The 27763-nt window shown below is 43.6% G+C and overlaps 1 protein-coding gene across 2 annotated transcripts; it reads right to left on the reverse strand.

The window, feature by feature from the left end:
* Nucleotides 1-27349, reverse strand: shcbp1 (SHC SH2-domain binding protein 1). 2 transcript variants are annotated; one of them, XM_080492713.1, is made up of 13 exons: nt 27051-27349; nt 25964-26188; nt 25751-25866; nt 25077-25285; nt 24879-24974; nt 23836-24066; nt 22363-22540; nt 18904-19024; nt 18512-18643; nt 10347-10465; nt 7918-8004; nt 983-1088; nt 1-903 (listed from the first exon to the last, which is right to left on the reverse strand). In XM_080492713.1, the coding sequence occupies exons 1-13, from the start codon at nt 27172-27174 to the stop codon at nt 605-607; spliced, it is 2043 nt and encodes a 680-aa protein (XP_080348839.1). In that variant the 5' UTR covers nt 27175-27349; the 3' UTR covers nt 1-604. The 2 variants fall into 2 exon arrangements, with proteins under 2 accessions (XP_080348839.1, XP_080348838.1); XM_080492712.1 differs by having other exon boundaries at nt 1-906.
* Nucleotides 27350-27763: the final 414 nt, after the last annotated feature.

Raw genomic sequence — 27763 nt, forward strand, 5'->3', positions numbered from 1 at the left:
GAGCTTTCAGACCATTTTAATCAACCGGAGACACATAATGCAGTTTTCATATATAACAGCGCAATTATTTCCAATGGTAAAACTTTGCAGTAAATATGATCATATTTACTAGATTTCCTATTGCCCTGAGCCTGAATACAGAAAAAAAATCCCTCAATTATAAATCTTGTCTCATTCACCTTCTAAAACGCGTACAAACAAAAAAACGTGGAAATAATAAACTCTGACAATACGAGCAACCTTGTGATCCCAAAAACCCTTCACCCTCATTTGGTTTTTTTAGTAGAATAACAGTCAAACCACCAATGCTACACTTAAAGTGGTGCGTGAACGTTAAAGTCATGGGCAATTTAAAAAAAAAAAAAAAACTTAAAATAGCATCAACAGCCCAAAGGAATGAATAGGAAGGGAATTGGCAAAAACACACACAAGCAACTTATAACTAAGTACAATAGAGATCCTGTGTGTGTGTGTGTGTGTGTGTGTCTGTGTGTGTGTGTGTGTGTGTGTATAAAATGATTTTAAGGAACATGAAATGGTTAGTGCTCAGAAGCAGTAATGACAAAGTTAAAAAGCAGGTATTCTGCCAGTATAAACCTGTGTGTCAATAGAAAAATGTGCCAAAGTCACCCACGCCATTACGTTTGAACTGGTTTCCTTGTATGGAGACAAAGATCTGGTGGTCCTTCAAGTCCTGGGTTGTTCGTATGCACGACATCTCCTTGTTTCTGCTCAGCTGACGAGCCAATTGCCACGTCCTGCCTGTGGGGGGCACCGTTTGAAGCTGAAGAGCTGCTGCTGTGCTTCTGTGCGAACAGATTGTCTGAGAGGAGGATGTGGATGTTGAATCACAATCGAGAACTTCTCCATGCTGCTGCTCCTCCGTTGGGAGTCCGATTGGGTCTTCTGAGCGGAAAGGACAGTTTCACTTAGATGTTTAAGGCTTAAACTACAAAACATGGTTATTGAGAGAAGTACCTACCTGCACTGCGGGGCTTCACGAGACACACCCCATAGTCTGCATTGTTGTGGATCACATTGTTCTCCATAGTGATAGATGGCATCACTTCTATGTCATCAGCAAAGTCCTAGAGCGAGAGAGAGAGAGAGCGAGAGCGAGAGCGAGAGCGAGAGGTTAAATCTCAGCCGAGAATAGCTCCACCAAGGGTTGAAGATGAGGACAAACTGCAAACACAAAGTGAAATGATTTAAGAATATCATTTATTGGACTTTGAGGGTTCCGGTTGACGACGTACAGTCTCTCCCATACATTCCGTTTTGCGTTTCCAGACTGCGGATGTGGTTCCATTCATAATACAATCCAGGGTTCACTTTGGTACTCATTCCATCACGTAATGCAACAATCCTGAAAATATCTGCACTTCTGGTGGCCGGCGTTCTCCTCCTTTCCTACCGTTGTTTATGTTTCACTGCAGGAGTTCTGAGCTGTCCGGCTCTTTATGTTCTTTAAATTGTGATTGTACAGGTGGGGAGACGGAGGATCTCCTCACACAAGCGCCCAGTAAGCGTCTATTGTTGTTTGTTGCTCCGGTGCATGCGCGGTTGAACGCACACCCTGCAAACATGCGGAAGCGGATCAACTGGGATTCAGATTGCAGCTGTCAGCTTCTCGTCTCACATTTGCTAAATTTCCTACTGAAACATTGAACTATCAACGTGCGTTATCAGGTTATTTTGACACTTTGGATACCAGAATGAACACAAACTCCTGTTGCAACATAGCTAGCAAACTACATTGGTTGTCCGCGCAGCTCCCGCCAATGTTAAAAGCCAAGTTGCTAACATTAGCTTCGCCATCTGGTAAGATGCTACCGACACCATCTCCATATCGCAACTGTTGGCCGAGGTGGCGAAGCAGAGAGCCGGTCTGAAGGGGGATGTGTCCTTCAGAGCGCCATGGATGCCCGCCGGAACACGGTCACTATGTTCCAGAGCCACATTACCGCCGCCAGGAATCTCTCCCGGCCCAGAGTGAAGCACTGTGGAGCCACGTACACCACATGGAAGACAGACCACGCAGAGCCAACTTGAGAATAGTGAGCATCCCGGAAGGCGGTGTTGGGATTTCGCCGGACACAGACACATGGGAGTCTAATTGTCAACATCTGGCTGCAAGAACTCACCACATGGAATCCCTGCCCCTCGGCTCTTCAAACTCACCGACTGTTCTGAAGCCATTCACTGAAGGGGTTTGGTCAGTCCGCCCCAGGGGCTGACACCTCTGGATTGCTCCCCAACAAGAGCCTTTGGTGAACACTCACGCTTCCTCTTTTTGCTCTTTAAAATAGCAGGAGGCGCCTGCTAACAGCCTGTTAGCCCTGAACTGCAAACAGCTAAAAGAGAATAGGCCTGTACCCCAGAAGGCCTCAAGTCCTGGACAAACCAGACAAGAGAAGGGCAGCACCCAGCGTCTGGCCTCATCATCAGCCCTGTTTTACCCCGGAATTCAAGAATGGCACCGGCCCAGCTCACAGAATCTTTTTCTCTTCTCTCCAGACAAACAGTAACCAGTGACCAGAAAACCCCCGAAAACAACGAGGGCACCTTATTGCCCACCGAGCACGGGGACTGCAGCCACCACACAGTGCACCACCGCGCTCCATCATTATTCGCTTCCTGAGGTTAACAACAAAAGAGAAGTTTTTCTAAGCGGCCTGGAAAAACCAGATATTCATTCAAAGCAAACACGTTTTCTTTTACCACAATTATGCAGTAGATACAACAGAATAGAAAGGAATACTTCCCAATAAAGAAGATGTTGAACAAAAACCAGGTCTGCTTTCAGACACCAATAAAAGATGTGCATTCACACCGGGACTGTCACCCATAACGACCAGCAGCTGTGGATTGTAAAGCGGGGCTTCATGGTTGAACTGACACTTGTGAAAAAACGCAACGCAGAAAGCCTTTCCAAGCTTGGAAACTGCAGGGATTCGCTGGTCCGCAGGGACCAGGGGATTGCAGGGATTTCACTCGTTCGATCGGGTGGGACACCAGTCACCAAGATTGAAGTGCACTTGACATGAAAGGACCAAAACACGTAATATGACATTGTTAGTACATACAGGTCCCGTGACATTCAGGTTCATAAAAATGTCTGCTTCAGTGCGTTTATAAAAAGTCTCCTATTTGCTGGGTTCAGACACCCTGTTTTCTTTTCCACTCCTAGAAACGATGATGAGGGGCCCCACCTTGTGGCCACATTATCTCACTGATTATAAGTAAGTAAATTTTATTTCTATAGCGCTTTTCACAGACATGGAGTCACAAAGTACTTCACAGTAAAAACAGATAAAAACAGATAAAAACAGATAAGAGAAAAAACTATCTTAAAAACACAACAAATGCCGAGAGTCAGTGGCAGCATTGGTCGATTGCACTAGAATGCTTTGGCAAACAAATGTGTTTTTAGGCACTTTTTTTAAAATGTCCGCTGAGTCCAGGTCCAGTGGGAGTTCATTCCAAAGTCGGGGCACGGCAGCTTTGAATGATCGGTCTCCCCGGGTGTTAAAGCAGGTACGTGGAACCTTTAACAGGTTCTGCCCAGATGATCTCAAGCTCCGAGTCGAGCTGTAGGGCTTTATGAGGTCAGCAATGTAAGGAGGAGCTTGACCATGTAGGGCTCGAACGGTTAGCACCAAGATTTTATATTGAACAGGAAGCTCAGCAGGGAGCCAGTGAAGAGATCTTAACACAGGGGGAAGATGGTTCCTCCTGTTGGTGCTGGTCTAAAGTCTGGCGGCTGAGTTCTGGACTAACTGTAACCTAGCAGCTCTTCTTTGTTGAGGCATGTGAAGAGGATGTTGCAGTCGTCCAGGCGTGAGGACACAAATACATGAATAATCATTTCGAGCTCTTCTCTGGACATCATGGACCTGAGCTTGGTGATGTTACGCAACTGAAAGAAGCCGTTCTTTACCAGCTGTCTACAGTGATGATCCAGGGACATGGACTCATCAAAGATCAGCCCTAAATTCCTTAGCTTTGTTTTGGCTGAAAGGCCCAGTTCACCCAGGTACCGTTTGATAGAGGGGGTTCCACTATCTGGGGCCATAATAAGTGTCTCAGTTTTGGCAGAGTTTAGTTGTAGGCTATTTTCACTGAACCACTGCTTCACTTGTGTGAGACAGCTGATTAAGGAGCTCAGTTTGTGGACCTTGGAAGTTTTAAATGAACAGTACAACTGAAGATCATCTGCTAATAGATGGTAGGACACGTCACTGAACTGTTGGATCATCTGACCGAGAGGAAGAACATACAACAAGAACAGGAGAGGCCCCAAAACAGAGCCTTGGGGCACACCGTACAGCAGATTGCTGGACTCTGACATTATATGGTTGACAGACACTCTGAAGGTTCTACCACTCAGGTATGAAGAGAACCATTGAAGCACTGGACCCGACATTCCAATCCGGTCACGTAACCTGTTTATCAGAATCAGGTGGTCGATTATAGAGGTTTCTCTATCAAATGGAAGACTTGTTTAGTTTTGAGAGGTTTGTTATGAGCAGTTCACTTTTGATTTTTGTTGTCGTTTGTTCGAGTGCACAGGAGTACATGTAACGAATAAAGTTATGGCTGCGTTGACTGACTGTGAACTTCAGAAAACCCTGTGGACCAACATTGCTGGTGATGACATGTCTTTAGTGAAGTCCACAGTCAAAGCAGCATCTACCAGGGCCCGGTTGTTCAAAACTGGGTTTTTTTTAACCGCTGGTTAAATCCTTAACCCGCCTTAGCTAACAAACTGTTAAATATGCGTTGTTTAAAACATGGTTAGTCATCCCGTTAGCTAACGTCGCCGTCAAAGTTAACAGTGAGGTTAACAACAGTGGTCAGCGTCCCTGACGCCGCCCCTCCCAAGGCTCCGCCCACTTTCAAGTCTCCGTGCTTCCGTGTTTTGTCTTAAACGTTGCGGTGGAGGCAGCGCAGGGTTTTTATCTGCTCTATAAAACGACCATAAAACATGAGAAACTACGCTGCTGCCAGGATATTAAAGTGGAACATGAAAACTGAGCTGGATGATCGACGGCATCATGTTGTCTCATATTTTTTAAGAACAATATAGAAAGTGTACTGAGTGGCCATAGAGAAAAATAATAATAATGTGTAGGAACGAGATAATAAGTCATTACCTCAAATTAATAAAGCGAGGGAACCAGATCATTTAATCTCTGGATTCAGGAAGGGAGAGGGTTAGGGGTCTGTATGAGGCGGTGTTGCTCCACTATGAGACGCTCCACAGTACTTCTTTATAATGAAGCTATACTTTTGGTTCATCAGTAACTACTAAACAAACTACATACTACTGTAAATGAAAGCTTGGATTTTTTAGCCATAAAATGAGCCTTTTAATGGCTTCATGTGAAAGAGAACTTTTATTGTCGATCAGTGTGTTTACATAGGGTTGCTATTGGAAACGGCTGCAGAGCAGCGTTCTATCATTCTACACCTCCATTCCTCCATGTTGAAGCTTTTGATTCAGACACGTCCAGAAATAAAGTGAAAGGAGCAGAAATTCACTCTGTAATGCTGAAATGTTGAAAAATAAACCCCAGCCTCATTTATTTATGGTAAAGAGGGGAGACGTGATTCAGAGCTGCTGAGGATTCGATCCTCTCTTTTAGGACCAAGGTGAGTTTAACACGTCTGTGTTTCACATGCTTTAGTTAGAAAACAGCAACATCTAATGTGGTCCATGGAAACGAGGCTTTTAAAGCGTCCAAAACAGCAAATATGACGGGATGGAAGCAGCATTGGTGAAAAGACGTAATACGAGGGAACGAGATAGTAACTCTGTGTCTCGAGTGATTAATTTGGGGTTACTAATTATCATCTCATTTCCACGTGTTTTATATATATATATACACCGGTATATAAAAAATGATTTTTAAAAAAACATACATATATATATGTGTGTTTTTTAAATTTTTTTATGGCCACTCCGGGGCTCCATAAAAGCGTAACTCTTCATTACAGTATTGACTTATATCAAAGTTAAGTCCATGGTACACCTCATCAGGAACTTGCCAGTGAACGCCATGGTGAGGGTTAACCACGCTGTTAAAAAGTTAGCGGTGGTCCGGAGGTGCGTTAACTTTAACGTCAAGATAACACCTGGTTAAAGTAACCGAGTTTTGAACAACAAGATAACAGTGCTGTTTAAGTTAACGGCTGGTTAAAAGCAGGACATTCTAGAGCTCTTCATGCTTCCTTCTGCTGACAAGCTTTATCGACATGCTGATTTCATTTTCCAGCAGGACGTGCCCACACTGCTGGTTTAGTCATTATGATGTTACTGAACTGGACGAGGGGGAGGAGGAGCATCTATCTTATTGATCCCAGAACTAAAACTAACCAGAAATCCTTTGAACGTCTCACTCTAAATCCCATGCACTCTGACTGGAAAACACAGCAGCCAGTTCTACTTGTCGTAGTGTACCGTCCTCCTGGACCATACTCTGTATTCTGGTCAGAATTCTCAGACTTTCTCTCTACTTTAGTATTGAGTTCAGATAAAGTCATTGTAGTGGGTGACTTTAACATTCATGTAGATGTTGACAATGATAGCCTTAACATTGCATTTAGCTCATTACTGGACACAATTGAATTTTCACTGAAGGTGAACGAACCCATTTATTTTTAGGGGCTATAAAGCCAGTTGATGTAACTTTGAATGATATCAGGAGGTAATCTGACAACAGAAGGTTGTGGGGAAAAACCATTAATTGATCTTGTCCTCACTTATGGTATTGACATTGATCAATTAATGGTTTTCCCCCACAACCCTCTGTTGTCAGATTACCTCCTGATATCATTCGAAGTTACATTAACAGGCTTTATAGCCCCTAAAAATAAATTGAAATATCAGAGATATCTATCAGACAATGCTGTAGCCAAATTCAGGGAAGTTCTGCCATCCATATTGAGTTCAGTAAACAGCTGTCACACCATTAGCCCTTCTTTAACTCTGTGGATTCCGATGTTTTCTCTTCTGGAGCTTTCCAGGTTCGTCAGCTTTCCGTCCAGGTGAATCTGTAGCTTCAGCAGCTCGGTCACTTATATCCGGGTTTAAGCCGTGTCTATCTTTTTTCCAGCCTCCGCGATCCTTGAGTTTGTTTTGTGTTTTTTTCCTATCTGCTCTCTTTCCACTGCTGACCGTCGTCTCTCCTGAACTCCCTCGGTTCTCCCAATAGGAGACCCAGGCCCATTTCTTCCGTTGGCTGCTCGTTATTGCCTGGCTGTCGTCCGCCATTAAACTGCCAGCCAGCGGCTCGTGGCTAACTTCATCTCGCTCGACTAACGCCGACTGCTTTGTCTTTGTTGGCTGCATCTTTGACACGCACAAGGCCCACAATCCTAAATTGACATGTACTGAAGGTTTTTAAAGGTATTGGAGTTATAGTGGGTACGTTTTATCTCAGAATGTCGGGAGCCCGCTTTCCTCGGCCGCCATAACCTCGCTCGCCCAACCGGAAGTCGAAAAATTCATTCTGTGTAATGAATCTATATAATATTTGAGTTTCACTTTCTGAAATGAGGGGAAAAATTTTTTGGGGATCTTTTTCACAATATTCTAATTTCTAAAGATGTACCTGTATGTTCTCCAAAAATACATTGTTCTCAATAAAAAAAAGAGTTTAGAAGATAATTTCTGTGAACACAGCAACAATAAACACTTTTTATTGGCTTATGAAAAGACTTTCAATAAAACATTGAAGAGATATTTCTCCTCCAGATACTACTCAGAGGTTTTAAATGATTTGCACCTCTTTGTATTTGCATTTCATTTGCACCGGACATCTTTTGTCAGAAGTGCGTCGGGAAAGAGGAAGCACATCCCTACAAGTCTGATACCTGGGATTTGGCCTCAAATGGAATGTCTTGTGAACTCACCTTGATGAGGATCCCATCCTTGCAGTGATGAATGCCGTTACGAACCAGACTGCAAACACTGCCGGGGTAAATCTCCACGCCTGCCCCCTGCGGACAGCACAGCACAAGATCAACCTCCGCGTGTACAGTCCCAGTGAAACAACCAGAACTGGTCCTGGTAGTTGGCTGACAAGCTTTTCAGTCAGATTCAGTGTGGTCCAAGACTTGCTCAAATAAAACTTGGCCAAACCTATTGATCCAAAACAGTTTTGGCAACACTTCAATGATTTAAAGAACATTTCAAACAGAGGAGTGTTGTCACATTTCATCAGTTGTGTAGTGGTGGTTTCTAAGGCTGTATTTGTGACAACGTTCCAAGTGAAAACACATTGTTTTAGAGTTTTTGTCATTTACAGAGCAACATTTTGATAAGACCAACGGCAGAAACACTGAAAATGTCATTTTTATGCTGGGTCACTATGGGTGCTGTTGGTTGTTTTTGTAATGAAACCACACACATGCAGCAGAGAACAAAGCACTACAAACATTTACAGGGTCAATACACTTTTCCACCTATGATTTTCAATGACTTTTCACCAAATCTCCATGACGAAAACACAGCTTCATGCTTTTCCCCCCTTTCTGTGGCCAACGAGCGCCAAGTCGGGAATGTGGAATGTTTCACAGCACAGCTCGAACATAGCGGGGTAGTGTAGTCGTGTCTTGACAGCCATACCTGGTATTTTAAAAGCCATTTGTTTCTGAAGCTGCACTTCTCTGATGTGGAACAGCTAATTTGATACCTGCTCCACACAGAAAAAGCTGTGCTATTTGAACCAGGACCTTCTCGCCGAGAGGCGAAAGCGCTAACCCCGGCGCCACCGTCCGGTCATTGTTCTACACTATTGATGACGCACAGTCACAGATGTTAGAATCGGACACATTTTGAACGCAGACCGCTTTTTGCCACGACACCAGAGGCAAAAGTCGTGGAATTGGCTTATCGTAAATAGGGATGGGTACCTTTCACATATCAAACGATACCGTACCGATACCTGGTAGCTGGGAATCGATAACGGTACTCGACGTTGCCAATTTGCAGTACCTTTTTAATATACGTTCATTTGTTTCATAGAATAAATGAAACAATTTTTTGAATTCAACATATTTCTCAAAATGTAAACTTGAACAAATTTATCAAAACATCCAACTGCTTGTAACGTCTCAGTTTCACAAATTTCTTCAACATGAAAACCCTGAACTCCTAAAACTCCAACTCAGCTCCATGTGCTCCTACTTCTTTTTTCTCTGGACACATTGCGCTATGAGGCATCACGGAGGGCAAAGAAGTTTAAAACAACAAAGATGCTGCGTTCAAGTTCGGCTCCGAAAATTGCCTACTCTTCTACTCTCAGTCAGAAGGGATCCTTTAAGTACCAAAACATGGTACCGTATGATCTTACAAGAATCGGTACTCTGCAGTACCAACGGAATTCGGTCAGTACCTCAAAAAGTACAGAATTCAGTACCTATCCCAAGTCGTACACCACTGAAATATTGTGACTGGCAGTAATTAATAATATTTGAAAATAATACATTCTTCTTATTATTATTCTTATTATATCCACCTTACTGCATTTCCATAAAATTCCCAAAAATTTAAAACATATATAAATCCATAACTTTTCCAACCAGGCACCCTAACCAATGGGAGAACATGGGCATTCTAGTGGACAGACAACCAAGTTGGATTGTTATTACTGTGACTGTCAAAATAAAACTACCAAGTCCCAGGAGAATATGGACTGGGAGTCATGACACCACAGAGGAAACATGGTTCTGATGGTCTCTACTGGCATGTGCAGAACTACTAGTTATGGCAGCCGCAGTGACCTGGACCAAGACCAGGACCAGAGTTTCTGCCGCCTACATGGAGAGAGTGCACTAGGGTTTTCAAAAAGTTGCGTTTTCCTTGTTTTCAAAGTGTTTTTGAAAAGCTTGGAAGTTACTATAGATCAAAAATCTTTTTGAAATGTATTAACAGAAATGCATTTTCAGATTAAAAACAGCGTTTTTTGATTCATAAATAAAATTAATAGTCAATCATCCAAACAGCACTTCAGTTTCTTCTTCAAGACTGACTATTCCGTGATTTAATTTAATTTTCCAAAAACACCTCAACAAATGGTACCCAAAAATCAGTTCAGACACCCAAAACGCAATGAAAGTTAGACATTTTCACTTGAAAACGTTGTTTAAACGCAGTCTAAGATGGTAGTACTCCCACAGGAAGTTCTCTGTTGTCATTTTCATACAACTATTGTGAATGTGACTGGAACAGTAAAATACTTGGTCTGCTGAAGGTGACTGAAGGTGCCTAAATCACTGTAAATGGCAAAACAAGTCATGTTAAATACATAAAAAAAAAAAAAGTTCAATCCTTTTCCCACCTTGGAGCCATACAGATCACACATGTTCATGATGAGACGGGCAGATGTTCGGACGATGACCCCGGTGGTCTCACACTGCAGTACACAGTTCTCTATATTCAGCTTCCCTTGACGAACACCTAACAGAACACAAACAAACAAGAACATGAAGGAAGCGCGGACCAACCCTGTTGATACTCATGCAGAGTTGGTTCCCAACAAACTCTTCCTTTTCACATCATTTTATCTGTCAACGTGCAAAATGTTCAAACGATCCCACAGAAAGTTGACCCCCTGAAAGCAAAGTCCCTGTGAAACACCACCAACTGCTTTGCTGGTGATTAATTGTGCTCAGCTCTAACCGGTGTGAGTAGAGCAGCCCACCAGAGTCCATGGTCAGTTGCTGCAGTGTCTGTGCCCAGAATCCAGCCACCCAAAAACAAAAAAACTGAAAAAAACAACAACCCAGCAATCATGAGCCAAAGACATATCAGATAGCATCAACTTCCATTGTTTTGACCATTTCGACCATCTTCAAATATAAATAGTGTTCAGCCATTTTAAATGCCGATCACACACTTATGAACTTCTACTAGGTCCTGGAATACATATACATTGTCACATACACAGGGAGCCAGTTTGTGGAATTGCTATAATACATTGTACCTTCGTAACCGTTGTAAAATAACAGCTGTGAAATTGATGCGTGTTTTTGAGGCACCAAATCTAAGCAGTGAACAGTTTTCTGTCACTTTTTCTTCACACTTCTCAGGTAAGGCCTCTCTTTCTTGTTCAGAACTGAAGTACTTCATTCTGAGTAAAATTACATTTCCACAGCAGAGCCTTGCAAGAAATTCTCCATCATTCAGTTTGGCCTCTCAGTCTTAGCTTTTATGGATTAAACTTCAATTCAAATGTTCAAAGGTTCAGTTTGACAAAATGTCTTGATGCAAAGATCATGCATCATATAAATCATTGCGGCAGCGGCGGGACTTCAGCTTTTGGTCCGGGTCAATCAATGAGCCGGGTTTTTTCTTTACTTCCTCTCTGGTCATTGATTGTGTCGGGCGACAGCGTCCCCAAACCAGCAGCTGGTGCAATTGCGTTACTTTTTCCAGGCGGTTTGATCTGCCCTCAAACGTGAATGTGAACGCCACCTGAACCAAAAGATGGTGTGAAAATTCTCAACCCCTCCTCCCTCCCAAGTGAACCGAGTCCCGGACTATCCCAATGTGAAAGGCCCCTAAATCATAACCTTCCGTTTGGGCTGGAAGTAAGTCCGGGTCCGGATGAGACAGCGTCTGGGTCTGGGACCGGACCGCGGTCCGCCATCTGGTGATGCCTGGATTAGACCTCATGTTCTGCTCCAGATGTAGGTTTAAGATTACAAGACAACAGGTCTGGTGGTAAATTTTTATATTCCTTCTTAAGGCCCCTCCAGACTTTCCGCATTGCATATCCGCAGGCTGTGCACGGACTGCAGTTACCCACGCCATTGCATCCATACCACACTCTGGGTTCACTCCTGTGTGCGTTCCATAAAGTAAGCATCCCGACAATATCTCTACTTCTTGTTGTAGCGTTCTCCTCCTGAAGTCGTTTATGTTTCACTCCAGAAGTTCTGAGCTATCTGGATCTATATTTGCTTTTACATTGTGATTGTTCAGACGGAGAGACGGAGGATCTCCTCACTCAAATGCCCGGTAGGCTCTGGCGCAGCGCAGTCAGAGCCCACAGTCTGCACGGTCACAACATTTAGGCTGCGTGCAGTCGACCGCAGAGGGGTCGAAGCGGTGGATGCAGAGGGGACTGAGCAGTGGACCCCAGAGGGGACAGAGCAGTGGACCCCAGAGGGGACAGCACAGTGGACCCCAGAGGGGACAGAGAGGACTTCAGCGCACAGGGGTGGATGATGATTTTGACGTCACGAGGACTCTGCGTACACGCGGACCCGGGAAGTATAGAGTGGCCTTTAGCGCGTATCAATGTCTCAAACTCGACTCACCATACTTGCTACCTTGTCGTTCATATTGAACGCAGAGGGACAGGCTAATAGGAAATTAGAAAGAGAGTCACTCACCAGAGTAGTACTTTCTAGTACATGTGGTGACAAAAAGTGATACTGACGCAGAAGCAGTAGAAAGAAGGTGTGAATAAATAACACCAAGGTGTGAAGCAAGCAAGCAAGCTTTTAACTGGAAGATCCCATTTCACAACAGAGCCACTCCCTCTTTTCACTGTTGATTCTCACTCCCATATCTCTCTTGCAAAGGCAGATGAGTTTTCCTGCCAGGATGTGTCGGGGGTCAAGATTTGTGTCTCTGCCACTGACTGGCTGGACACACAAATTCCACTCATTCTTTTTTCTCTCACTAACATTCTCACCAACTCACGCTATCGCTCGCTTTCCCTACTTTGAGATCTCTTTTCCTCATTGATAGCACCTACATGAGAAGGGATGTAAAATACAATGCAAATAAATCTAAAAGGCTTGACTTTCTTTTAAAATAATTCAACGATAAGAAATTAACTGTTAATTTGAGACGTTTTACAGAACCATGTTGTGTTTAATTGTGTCCAAAACTGACAAACTAGACCCTGATGGACTGACTTAAAATGTCTTTTAAGACATTTTGGACAATCTGACTCTCCTGACCGTAGAAATATTGTTTGTACTGTTGAGATATTTATTTGACTTAATGCCTTTTCAAATGTTTATTTCAGTACAGCTGTTTTGACAATTTTGATTCGCTTGTTTGTTTATTTTTAGGTGTTTTGAGTGATTTAGAGTCTTACTTTTAACCATTTCAGCCATTTTGTCTTTTATAAATTCTTGTCTTCCTTCAGTACTTTTGCAGTACAGACAGAAGACACAGAGACAGTTCAGTGTGTGTGTAGGGGACACCTCGCCGGACTGAACAGCCTTGGAATAGATAACATGGGACTTAAAACAAAAACAAAACAGCAGCCTTCTAAAGCTCTAAAAAGCCAAGTGATGTATGAATGATAGATTCAATAACACCTGAAGCTGAATACTGAACTTGATTAGAGACCATTTTAGTGGTAATAGACTCAACAATTTGTTTGAAATTTAAACTTAAAAACAAAAATAGATAAATTATGGAATAAAATAAATGGATGGGATAAATGAAGTGGAGAAGGTGAGTTCACTCCACAGCTCCTCCTTATCAAACTGCCCAGGACGCTGCATGAAAACAACCATGGAGGCACACAGCCTGAGTGGGAGGAGTTCACCTATTGCATTGTTTAATAGAGAAACATATTGATATTAAAAAGAAAGAGATTATGACAAATTTTTTTTTTGAAATTCTGTGTAGGCAACACCGCTCCTATCCAGAGCTCCGATCTCTAACTCTGCTTCCACCATCCACCAAACTCCAGGGTGTGGACTTCACTGGGGCGTTAAGTACAGACACACTGAGAACTTCACTGCAGTGTTAAGTACAGACACAATGATAAAAGTTGAGTGAGATTTTTTGACATGTTTGGTGTCTTTTCTGGTGTCTGATACTGTCTTTTCTGCCTTGCTGAGACTATTTGCAGGAAAGAGGTGTTGTGGCTGTGGTGGATGTGCAGTGAAACGGAGGGAGGGAGGGGGGGGGGAGAGAGAGAGAGAGAGAGAGAGAGAGAGAGAGAGAGAGAGAGAGAGAGAGAGAGAGAGAGAGAGAGAGAGAGAGAGCTGCACCTGGAGAAGGAGATTGATGGTGGCAGGAGTGAGAGGCTGTGAAGGCGAATTGGACTACAAACATGGAAACTTCCGACGTGATGACGAGACGCCAAGTGAAATGCACCTACGTGCACCAAGGTCGGACCATGAACACACACTGACACAGAGTGAGATAAGGAAGGGAAGCAGAGACACAGTGGTGAGAACATTCCAGTGGGAACACGTAAACATGAGTTTAAACTTGAGATTTTGAGGATCTAGTTAGAATTTGATGTATGCAATGAAATTTATGAATTATTGCAAATGTCCAAAAATTAAATGGTTAAAAAAATCAACAATAGATTAGTGACTTCTAAAGTAAAGTAAAGTAAACTGAACTAAACCTGTCGCGGAAGCTTGGAAACAGTCATCTTACAAAAACCAAAACCTCAAATTAAGAAACTAATGAGGTGATTCTCAATAATGGCCAGTCTGGTCTTTCCTAAAAAGAAATCCTCCAACTGAATTGTTGCAGGAGGCCGGTTCCCGCTGGGGGTGAGAGGGTGACGGAGTCCGAACAATGGTTAGCAAACGGAGACAGATCCAGGATCAGCTGTGGTGACGGAGTTCTCTTTTGTGTGAAAGATCCTCTTGTGTAGAAGGGACGGTGTTGGATATCCGTCCATAGTGCTCAGTGAGGTTGCCCACTGCGGTAAAAGTGAATACGAGGTTATTCACAACCCAAGATGGAAGCGGTGGTCTGACTAGAGGTGGCTGGGGCCATTCCAGATTCAGCTGACCACTCACACCACATAAAGGTCGCTGAAAGGACAATGTGGGTCCACGCATTGCACTGCAAGAAGAATCCAGAACCCCACGATCCGGTTCCCGACTTGACTGCAACACCCACCAACCAGCCTGACCACACCCAGCTAACATGTTAGCGCTGACTGACGCACACATGAAAACACACGGGGTGACGTGCTGGTAACCTCTCCTCCCAGGTCAATAGATGGACGCTTCTATAGCAACATAGAGGATCGGTGCCACCACACACACACACACACACACACACACACACACACACACACACACACACACACACACACACACACACACACACACACACACACACACACACACACACACACACACACACACACACACACACACACACACACACACACACACACACACACACACACACACACACACACACACACACACACACACACACACACACACACACACACACACACACACACACACACACACACACACACACAGTGGTTGAAGAAGACGACCCAGCAAGACCGCTGCATGACCACGGGAGACCCTAGAATGTGGGTTGTCCCAGGTCCAACCATTAGTTCTCCTTTTAAATCCTGTAAACACTGGACAGGTGGTATCTATTCATTCTTACACCAATTTTCTGCACAAACTTAGAGACACATACGTAACAAGGAAAGCAGGGAGGTTTGACTCAGTACGACACCCAATTGCCAACGACGAAATATTCCTACCATGAAATCGGGTAGACCGCCATGGCATCTTCTCAGACACCCGGGGTTCTGTGGACTCAGAGGAACGACCTTAACACTCCTATAAATCTCATTAATAGTGGTACTGCTGTTAATGTTCATGCGTCACTCATGGACCCCGACTCAGCCAACAACGACCCCAACTCCTACCCCTGCCGACAGTCCTACCACCCTCCTGAGCCCCACAGTGGAGCGTGCTAAACGTGCAGCTGTGATAGCAGACTCACAACAGAGAGACTCCCGACGTCATCTACTGTCCCAATGACCACCCTACAGACTTTGACCTCCTTCCTGACCTCTTTCCCTTACCAGACTACTTTGACGACACTGATCATGACACAGACTCAGATCAGGAAGCTCATGTGTAAATATGCTGGTACCCTATTTTTGCTCTGTCCATTTAAAGTGTCTATGCTCTGAACCCCCCCCCCCCCCCCCAATTTCCTCAAACACCTTTTGGAAGAGAGACGTCGGATGAACAAGAGGATGGCTTCATCTTTGTCACCAGTGCCGAAAGATTAATAAACGTCACAGTCCTAAATGAGGACCACATGCTGGAGACAGGCTCAAAGACAGCAGGGGTAACACACGGAAGGGGTGGGATTTTATCCTCCATCATCTTGATTTTGTTTGTGAAAAAAAAAGTCATTGTCAGAAAGTCATTGTCAGACCCTTGAACATTTTCTAGTGAAGCTGCTGGAGGTTTGTACGACACTGCAATGAGATAATTGACCTGTTGAAGGCAGACGCCAGTCCCAGCTAGTCAGCTAGCATTAGCCATCATGCTAACCACTCGGAGTGGGTGAAGAAGAGCAAACAGCTGCTCCTGCAGCTTCAATATTGTGGAAGGTTTGGATCTCATTATATGAAATAAACCAAGATGAAATCCTTTCAAACTTGTTTACACAGTGAGACATGCGGACAACTAACTCTGCACCAACTCAACTTCTACATCAGAGATTATGTTGCTTTAGAGGTTACAGACTCCTGCACAAATCCACAGGTCGTATGCTGCTCCACAACAGTCCTGTCACTCCTCTTTATGTTTAGAACGGTGTTGTTTCAACTGCTTTCACCCCGTTATCCAGTTGTTATGACAGCTCTGCACGGAGTACGGAGCCCCAGAGTGGCCATAAAACCCCCCCACAAAAAACAATAACGCTTGCGAACAAAATAATAAGTTGCTAACTCAAATTTATAAAGCGAGCGAACGAGATAATTTAATTTGTGGCCACAAGATTCTTTACTTGTGGCCACGAATTAATTCCCTCGCGTAATATTGTAGTGATGGCGGAGCCGGTGTTGTGCCAAACAGTGATTCCCTGCCAAAAACTGAATCCCGTCCACGGGAGCGCACACCGACTGGCTGTCGCCGGGGACGTCTGTTCTGTTCCACCTGCCAACATTAGGATTTACAGCCATGACGTACAAATATACTAAACTGTATGTACACGGTCACAACTAAGGTGAGTCTCTGGGAAAGTTTCATGCAAAAAAAACACCTGCAATTGAGATAATTTACCATTACCAATGGGTTACATGTGAAATAAAGAAATTATAAATTTTATATCGATAATATTATAATACACATGTGATAGTGTAAAAATATCCTAAACTATCACATGTGTATTATAATATTATCGATATAAAATTTCGCGTGGACAAGAATCACTTTTTGGCACAACACTGGTGGCTATTGTGCTGCAGTTCACCTGCGCTGTCACACGGTCAGCTGCATCGGATACAGAATTTCGAACCAGTTTTCCATTGTCATTTTCCCACGCTTTTCATTGTAATATCATTGTAACTAACTTCACTTCCAGATCTTGCATCGTGTTATGACCGCAGGCTGAGGTCTGCGTTGCTCCGCTATGAGACGCCCCACAGTACTTCTTTATAATGAAGCAATACTTTTGACTCATCAGTAACTACAAAATAAACTACATCCTACTGTCAATGAAAGCTTGGATTTATTTATTTTTTGCCATAAAATGTGCCTTTTAATGGCGCTTCATTTGTGAAAGATAACTTTTGTTGTTGATCAGTGTGTGTTTACGTAGGTTGCCACTGGAAACGGCTGTAGAGCTGCACTCTTATCATTCTAGACCTCCATTCCTCCATGTTGAAGCATTTGATTCCGACACATAAAGAAGTAAAGTGAAAGGAGCAGAAATTCACTATGTAATGTGCAAATGTTGAAAAATAAGCCCCAAGCTCATTCATTTATGGTAAAAAGGGAATACATGATTCGGAGCTGCTGAGGATTCGATCCTCTCTTTTAGGACCAAGGTGAGTTTGACATGTCTGAGTTTCACATGCTTTAGTTAGAAAACACCAATATCTAATGTGGTCCACATCATTTGATCTTAAAACGTCCATAACTTGCCGTTATGGACGTTTTGATATGACGGGGATGGAGGCGACGTTGGTGAAAAAACATAACACCCAGTTAACAGAGTTTTGAACAAAAAGAAAACAGTGCTGTTAAAGTCAACGGTCGGTGAAATGTATTTAACGGCTTGTTAAAAGATAACCGACCTTTGAACAACCAGGCCCTGTTCTTTTGTTAGTTTGTCAGTAACATTTGGTTAGCAGATGTTAGTCATTCTTCACAGATATTACTGCACACTGACATGGTCCCTATAAGTTGGCCCCATCACATAAAGCAAGCAAGAGAACAGTACAAATACATTTCAAGTGTGTAGTTCTTTATATTAAATAATGTGTGCAATTTAATTATTTTGTACATAGCTGTTTATAAATAAAATGTGTACAATTGTGAACTTCTTCACTGCATGACTTCCAAGTCTTTTGTATACTGCTTTGTGCCAAATGGACATATGTCCAATAGACAAAATGTCTTCTAAGGCCCAATTGACCTGGTCCAACCTGCTTAGATATGGCTCCGATGTGGACTTGTGACAACATCTGGTTGCAGTTGATAATGTATTTTTCATAGCAGAGCCTTGGTTACTCACACAGGATGCCTTCAATAGCATCATGCTGGATGAATTTGATGTTGGAGATTTTTACATCAGCTCCTGCAGACTCCACAAACGAATCCCCTTTGTTTCTCTTCTCAATCACCACCTCATCGGGAAAGCCAAAGCCTGACAGAGAGGAGACCAGAACAGCCCTCGATGAATGTTACAGTTTGAGCTTTAAATGACTGAACTCATCCACACTTAGTTTCAAATTGAATTCGATTCCCATTGTACATTATGAATTAAGCAAATTAAACCCAAAGACAGAGGCAAAGTGTCTGTTGTACAAAAGTAAAGAAAAAGTCCTACGTGTCAACAATGAAGATGAGGCACATTTAACAACTCAGAAGAAAATGAAATGGAGATAAAAAAAGAATGTATTTTACCTTCTATAGTGATGGAGTCTGGTATGAAGATGGAGTTCTCAACGTTGTAGATTCCTGGGAGAACAACCACAACATCGCCTTGATAGCAGGAGTCCACTGCTGATACTGGTTCTCTGTGGAACTGAACACATGTCAAAGGTTCAAGCACTTCCATCAGTCTGGCGCCACCTTCAGGTCAGAGTGTGCAATCATTGTAATATAACAGAACTGGTTTAAAGTCACTTTTGCTGTTAAGTCTGATGTCATAGTTATTAGGGATACATGATAACCCCCCCACAGATACCGATAGCTTCCTGCGAGGTACTATGTCTTACACCAAGGGCCACCAACACGGTGCCCCAGGCACCATGTCGTCCCTAAAGACCACATGAGTCGCCCGCAGGCCTGTTCTAAAAATAGCACAACTCACAAGTGAGCCGCGTCTAAAATTACATTTTATTCTGATGCTATTCTTTTTTAATCACACTTGTATCTATATAGATTTAAAAATGACAATATCTTAAAAATAAAATAAATAAAAAGATGCTTATTATACAAGACGTTTAGAGGTTTATGTGAATGCTGATCTGTTCTAGTTCAAAGGTCAGTGTTGTGCGCACGACAAAACATTGGCGCATGTGGAGAATAAGCTAACGGGAGCAGGAAAAATATAAGAAAATATATCATTTTCACGGTGAATAGGAGGAAGAGTTCTTTGTTCCTATTGTGAAAAAAACCTGTGTTTGTGTTTTCACGAAGTCGGCGAAAAAAATACCAAAAAACAACCAAAGCCTCGTTTAGAGCTCCACATTTTCTGATAAAGAAGAGAAAGGCATTTTCAGACGGAGATGTTTTCAGAGAAGCAATGATGATTATTGCCAACGCCGTACGTAAAGATGAGGAAAAAGGAAATGATCTAATGTCCACTCTCTCCGATGTACTGGGGGCATCTACGATGGCTGGACGAGTGCCGGCTATGTCCGGTAACTTGGCTGATCAGCTGAACCAGGATCTGGCCAAGTGCGGGTGGTTTAGCATCCAGTGCGATGAGTCAGTGGACAGCAGCAATACAGCGCAGCTGTTGGTCTTTGTCCGAATGGTATTGGAGGATTTCTCCACAAAAGATCTCCTGACACTCCAAAGGAGGCCTGGGCCTGGAGGCCAGGACCCTATTGTTTTTCTAACGTTTCTTCTTCTTATTATTATTAGTTTGTTGCACCAAACTTGCAAAATTTGGCACGCTCATAAAGACTGGCGATACAATGAAGGAAATGTAAAAAATAAATCCCACAATGCTAAAATGTCTCTCTAGCGCCACTTAGAAAAACCAAAACGGCCACCACGGCTCGTAGGAATGTCGTAGAGAGATCAAACCAAAACTCAATTGTTCGTCTCATCGAGACCTAAAAATCACATGCTGGTACCCCAGATCTAAATCCGACAGGAACTCCGCAGTTTGCCTTTCAAAGTACGAATTTCTACCAAAAACGAAACGAAACGAAAACCAAAAAGGACTCACCAAATTTGGTCATTTACACTGGATAACAAGCAATTTGCCTTTCAAAATATAATATGCAAACGCGACCTACTCTGGGCACGAATATCTAACTACTTCAAAAACCTATTACATGACAGAGGAGACTCTCCTCCTCAATAATCCTGAATATCATTTTCAGGCGTCGAGCAGTTTTGTTTTTATTAGCCGTCAAGTTTTGAACACCGAATGTCGCCTCCTCGCCCCAGTTTAAAGCTTTAAAGCTCCTCTGAGGGCGAATATCGTATCGCCTTCAATAAACTATGAAATGATAGAGGAGACTCTCCTGCTCAATAATTCTGTTCAACTTTTTGACTAATCCAGCGGGTTTTTTTTCTAATTAGCCATCAAAATCGCCGGATGCCACCGTCTCCCCCATGTGGGTTTCAACACATATTTCATCTACTACACCTGCCCAAAGGTGGAGGAAACTACACCAACACATTGCTACAGGTCTTGTGCTTTGAATGACGGGATACTTTTGTCTTTATTTTAAACGGTTCTCGATTAACACTCATTTGTTTGAGCGGTGTGCTGCGGCTGGGATCTGTCTCTCTCCGAGTCTCATGCAGCTGCGACGTCACGTGGCAGTGAGAGAACACACACACACACACACACACACACACACACACACACACACACACACACACACACACACACACACACACACACACACACACACACACACACACACACACACACACACACACACACACACACACACACACACACACACACACACACACACACACACACACACACACACACACACACACGTTGCAATACTGCCCTCTTGTGACTAGTTGGAAAACATGCAGCTGTGACGTTGGAGAGAGGTGTGCTTAGGGAAGATTCGTTGTGTGTAGCTCTATGAAGTAGTTCTGTGTCTATAGCTCTATGTCTAAAGTTCCGTGTGTTGTTGTTAGCGACCCGGTCAGAGCTCGCCCGCTCACAGGGATTCGTATTCCGTGAGGTTACTGCAATAGTGGAAATATAGCCTGAGTTCAGCTTTGCCTTGTACCGCCACCACCACGTGCTGCTGATCCCTGATTTCATTAGTGAAGCTACAACTGTGACACCAAAATCATCATCTCCTGACCTCCACCTCCCCATAAACATTTCACTCTCCAGTGAATTCATTTTCCTCGTATTTTCTGCCAGGATTTGGCGTAGAATGCCAGTGATCAGCAGGCTGATTGAGATGCAAAAATATTCCTGGGGCACCTCGATAGACCATTTATGTGGCCGTGTTGAGGAGGGATGTAAACCGTCAACCTTCCAGATGGACTCTGATCTATAAAAAGGAAAGTACGTGCAGATATCGTTTTTCGCGATCTGAACCTTTTTGGGTGCATGTAAATTTTTAGTAGGAATCCTACGTAATGTTTTTAAGATGAGGTCCCTGGTATCTGGAGTATTGATATGTCAGTATCGAGCCGCACATCATCAGCAGGCAGACGCCGTCTTGTGGAACTGCTGAAGGGATGCAGTGAAATTCAGGCCCTGATCTCCTCTTGGCACTTCGGCTGAACATTTATTGCATGCTGCCATCGCATGATCTTTTCAAGAAACAATGGAAAAAAAATGCCCACACCAGTGACGGGGTGGCGCCATGGGTATGTTTGAGGCGGCGCATCAATATGACGCAGTGTGAACAGCAGCGTCACAGGGCAAAGCAATGGACTGAAAATGAGCGAAAACAAGGCAATATTGGCCATTTATTATACGATCTAGCATTCAACCAAAAAATTAATTATCTGACTGGTCTGTGTGATGTCATTCCCCCCCAATATTGAGCCAATAACCATTGGTTCCAATAGTTATTTTGCATCCCTGATAGTAATCCAGATAAATGTGAGCATTTTCTAATGCTAATGATGTAGCAGAGATGTAAGAGAGTAAAAGCGACCGGCCAGAAGTAGCTGCCAGCCAGGGGTGATTCTGACCTGGATCTCGGCGTCGTCAGCCGAGCACAGAGGAGTGAGTTTGGCGCTGAGGAGAGACTGGAGCTGAATGCCGGTGCAGGATGCTGTGACCACGTGAACCACCTTCTTACTGGATGCTCTGGGCCCGCGATTCACAACAAACTGCTGCCTTACGTTCCCTTTGTAGGCCAGTACATACCTTGACGGCAAAGAAACAGAAAGACTAGTTTATAGAGAACATTTAAGAAGACAGACCAGCAGAGAACTCACCTTGAAACCAGTACAAAATGCTCACAATGGAATTAATAAAATGTCCCAAACAAATCAGTCTCCTGCCGCTCTAGTGTCATCGTGTTCTGCATTCACTGCAGGCAGACTTTTCAGATTTGCGCTCGTAAATGTCAAATTGGCCACAACTTTTCCTTTAGTTTGGTTCAGCCAACAGGGGTCTGGCATATGAAAAAGAGAATTGTGATCAAATCGTGATATGATATTTCTGCCACATCGCCCACCCCGACTTCAATAGAACAATAGAGCTTCAGGTTGTGGTGGAGATGTTCCATTGCTCATGACAGACGTCCTCGTCTGTGTGTAAGGACGGGGTTTCAACAGGACAATACTGCAGTTCATGATGCCCGCCCGACAAAGGACGACTTCCTGGAGAATAAAGTCAGTATTTTGGGTCATCCTGCGTGTTCGCCCGATTTAAATCCGATTACGAACATTTAGGGATGGAAGGCAAGGGAAGTTTACCAAAATGGACATCAGTCCCGGACAGTGGAAGCCCTTGTGTGTGACATGTGAAGCCATCTTCACCCCTAAGGTTCTAAAAAGACTCACGTCAAACAGCAGAAACAAATCTTTGCAGCGATCAGCAAGAATGGTGCAACTACCCATTATTGAGTTGTTTTGTGACTTTGATTTCTGTTTTCAGGGTTTTTTTTAGCTCTGGTCTAAAACATTTAATCAGCTGTTGAACAGCCTGTTTCTTTGGTTGACAGCCTCAGTTTGTGAGGACAATCAACATGTGATTAGTCTGTGGGGCAGTGGTTTGAGCCTGTGGGGCAGTGGTTTGAGACTGTGGGGCAGTGGGCAGTGGTTTGAGCCTGTGGGGCAGTGGTTTGAGACTGTGGGGCAGTGGGCAGTGGTTTGAGCCTGTGGGGCAGTGGTTTGAGGTCTGCCTCCACAAAACACTCCTGATTGCCGGTGGACTCCCGGCATTCTTAATGGATTTTGTGTAAATTATTGATTCCTTTGCATGTAACCCATGCTATTTCTGGGAGCAGTGGAGTGTCACAGTTTGATGCCTGGGGGGCTGCTGGGGGGGGGGTCACACAGTGGTGACGTGTCAGTTGTGGAATTCAAACTTCGGATTCCAAGTCTGCCTGTCTAACCTCTCGGCCACCATCTGCCATTTCTCTACATTTGTGTGGGTGTATGATTTCATGGACTCAAAGAAAAAAAACAATATGCAGTTGCATTTAGAGATCCTACCTCAACAGGGGATTCTCCATGATGTGCAGCTTTCGCTTGAAGGTCTCCAGCTGATCGCACAGCTTTATGCCCTCCACCATTGACACATTGTCCAGCTCAGAGTCAGAGCTGTCACTCAGAGAGTTGCGCAGCACGGTGAACTGCTGGAAGCAGTGGGTGCAGCTCTCCAATAAGGACTGGTACTCCTCCACCAGGCCAGCTGGGACTCTGTCCTCTAAGATGTCGTAGCGGCTGAAACAGGACAAACTTTAAAAAAGGCCTCACAAGCAAACACTATTATACTTTGAGGGCACAGAGTAGGGCTGGGCAAAAAAATCGATTTAATCGATCTATCAGATTTGGGGTTTAAAAAAAAAAGTTATTTTGCAAATTCAAGTTTTTTTCTCCTCAGTTCTTCTGCATTTTTTGCATGGTCGCGTCCTCCGATAGGGGAGCAGGGGAGGGAGTTTGGTGGAACAGACTGAACACAGGCAGTATTTTGGCGGCTAAAAGCCAGATTAGATAGCGGCAGCTCCATTTCACGGCACAGTTTGAGGCAGCGAGTCTAGTTGTCATTCGGACGGTCAATTTTCGAAAAAGACGGTCTGAAAATCTTTATTCTTTTTCCATTCCATTTATTCTTCTTTAATTTTTCATATTGATATGTTAAGATTGTATAGTAATATGACCAGCAATGGTTGCTGCCCAAATGCTATAGACTCCCCCCCCCCAGCGGAGAGCTTGACCCCCATTGCTGAAAAAACTGCTAGAGGAAACACTGTTGTGGGTTTCCGTAGTTGCTGTTGCACCTTTGCTTCACCCTGGGTTGAAGCTTGAATTTGTTGAATGACAACACCTCATTTACTTTGGGATTGTTTATATGTATTTTAACTCTGAGGACAATCACAGCAATAAAGTTGGCCTTTGGACAATATATCTGATGTCTGCAGCCATTTCTAAGTGCATTGAGGAAATTTTTTTTTATTGAAAATCGAATTTTTCTTTAAGAAATCCTAGATTGTTTTTAGGTTAAACCACCCAGCCCTAGCACAGGGTGTACTCACAGTCGGAGACGGGGCTCCACACAGCGGACAAAGTAGTCAAAGTCATCATCTTCATCTTCGTCATCCCACTGTCTCCAAATGTGTTTATAAAAAAATCTACAATTATAAAAAAAAAAAAAAAAAAAGATTCAATCAAGCGGTTTGATTATATGAACAAACACTATTTTAGACTGCAGGCACAGGTAAGTGGACATATACCTGAGGTGCTCGAGAGCAACAGCAGTTTGATCCACTTCTCCAGACTCCATGTACACCACATGCAGCTCCTGCAGAGCAACTTTGTGCTGGGTGACCTCCAGAAGGGATCTCAAAGTGTCCTCGGTGAGTTCGCAGCCTCTGATGTCACATTGCATTGGCAGCACCAGCTTCACACAAGCCTTCAGAGCCCTCAGGTCCACATCTTGCACCTGAAATCAGCATCGTCAGTTTTCCTATTAAAACAAGCCCAACTTCATTTTCTCAGTGGTTAAACAAACTTATTTTGTTGCCTATCCAGTTGTAGTGTTTTATTTCCAACCCCCCTTTTCTATGAGGACAAATAATTGTCACTCCTTCCCAGTATTTCTAACCATATAAAAGAGAAGTTACAAAGGGAAAAACTGCAGTTTTTATTTTATCAGATAGTGACGAGTTAAAGGTAGATTAGTTGTCTGAGCCAAGAGTTACTGGCTCAGTGTGTGTGTGTGTGTGTGTGTGTGTGTGTGTGTGTGTGTGTGTGTGTGTGTGTGTGTGTGTGTGTTCCTTCCCTCGACTTCTCCATCTCTATATGGTAGGTCAATTTCTGTAGACAGACACTGAACTGAGAAACAGTTTATGAAAATCCTCTCATAACTGTACTGTTAAATATCCCAAAGTGAAAAAACATATCTTACCTCCACAAGAACATCGAACACATCAGTCGACCACACAGCCAACCAATCAGATGGCACCACCACCTTCTCCAGGTAGTCTGCTATGAAGGCCCTCACCTCTGAGGGCTTACAATCTCCTGAAGAAAAACAAAACAAAACCAAGTATGGACAAAGAAACAAGAACTGCTAGCAGTTTTCGAAATCCATGGCGGGTGACAGTGTGATTGTGGTTACCAAGCATGTAGTCCTGGTATGCCTTGAACCTTTCGTAGAACAGAAAGTGGCTGGTCTGGAAGGTATCAGGTAGACCTGAACCCCCTCCGTGCCATTCACATCTCTGCAGTTGCATCCCTGAATTATCAGCTTCAAAAAGGCTTGTGCCACTGTCATCATCATCATCATCATCATCGCTGCTGTCATCTTCTTCTCTTTTGTCATTGTCTCCATTCTGACACGGACCTGTTGGGAAAAAAAACAGTTTCTTCTGTGAATCGTTGCCAGTTTTGGAACAAGATATTTACTGACAAACAAACTTGACACTAACAGGTTCCTGGAACGCTTAAGGCCCAGCCTGGCAAAATTAAAAAAGAATTTAAAAAGTATTTTTGCATGAATTTGTCATAAGTCACAAGTGCAGGTAGATGAACTGTGTTTCGTTACACGACTGATTATAATTATCCATTTTTTTCTTCAAACTTGTACGTTTGAGTTTGTATGTAAGGCAGGTTTGTGGAATAACTGCTCTCCCTGTTAACTGATGACCGACTTCCTTTAGCGTCCGTCGTTGCTGCTAGTAAAAGCAGATATTAAATACTCGACATAAAGATGTATTGGCGAATATTTTTTTTTAACTGCATTTACATAAAAGCGTTGAAGTGTCGCAGCTTTTGTGGGTCTTATTTTCACAACTGCCTTGACGAGCAGCAACGACGGAGGGAAGTCGGTCACTAATTACCCGGGAAACCAGTTATTTCGTAACACCGGTGGCCCAAAGCAGTGGCGCAGGGAAAGCCGTTTCCTTAATGCTGCCACTAAAGCCATGTAATGCTAAAGGCTGTATAAACCCGCCGTTTTTTTCAACATCAATGTCAAGAAAATCAACGTAGCAGGGCGGCTTTCACGTTCACTTGTAAGGAAATGTCCGGTTCCTGGAAACGCATTGGGTTAAGTGAACATTTCCTGTTGCAGTGCGGTGAGAATAGTGTGACAGTTGGTTTTGATGGAGGGCAGGTAGCCTGAGGTCCTCCGCCTGTCGGTAGGGAAAGCTGCGACAACACCGGGAGCGATACTTCGGGCTAAGATGTACAATCCGAGCACAAACCTGGATTTAGAACGAGTGCCATGTCCGCCTCAACTTTCACGGTCGGATCCAGATCCGCCTGGTTCGACGGGATCGGCTCCACCTCAACTGTAATGATCGGATTCGGATCAGCCTGGTTCGACATACCGTTTCCAGTGAACGGTGTGTGTTCGGAATCCCGTTGCACAAAAGAATGAGGATATTAACAGCACAAGACAGTGTAAATATTGGTCGTTAAAAGCTCGGTACACCGCCAGCTCCTTCAGAAGGTCCAGCCAGTTCAAATCGGTACTTCATAAACGGTCCACACTGCAACAACCAATCAGACAAGCGAAGCTGCGAAAGCCCCGCCTTTTCCTCTGATTTAAGCCAATGAAAATACAATAGGAAGAACGAGCATGCGCTGTGCGGGGGAAAAGAGCTTGGACATATCGCTGCAGACATAAACAAACACACTCGACGCCGCGCAGCCTGTCTCCGCCCACCGCGCCGATACGTCAGAGCGGCCGCCATCTTGTGAGGGGCAAGTCTGACCCGTCAGCCTAAACAAGTCTATGTGACCGCCATGTGTTTTCTGAAGAAAACCACGCAAATATACATTTACATGACTGTGAAGAATCATTGCTTTCATTTTTAATTTATTAAATTAAGAATTATTTCATTTATTTATTTATTTAATGTAGCATACTTATAGAAAGTATTGAGAGGAAATGGAAGAAGTTTGCAGATGGGAC

The sequence above is a fragment of the Lipophrys pholis genome, assembly GCF_963383615.2.
Source record: "Lipophrys pholis genome assembly, chromosome: 2".
NCBI classification, from domain to species: Eukaryota; Metazoa; Chordata; class Actinopteri; order Blenniiformes; family Blenniidae; genus Lipophrys; species Lipophrys pholis.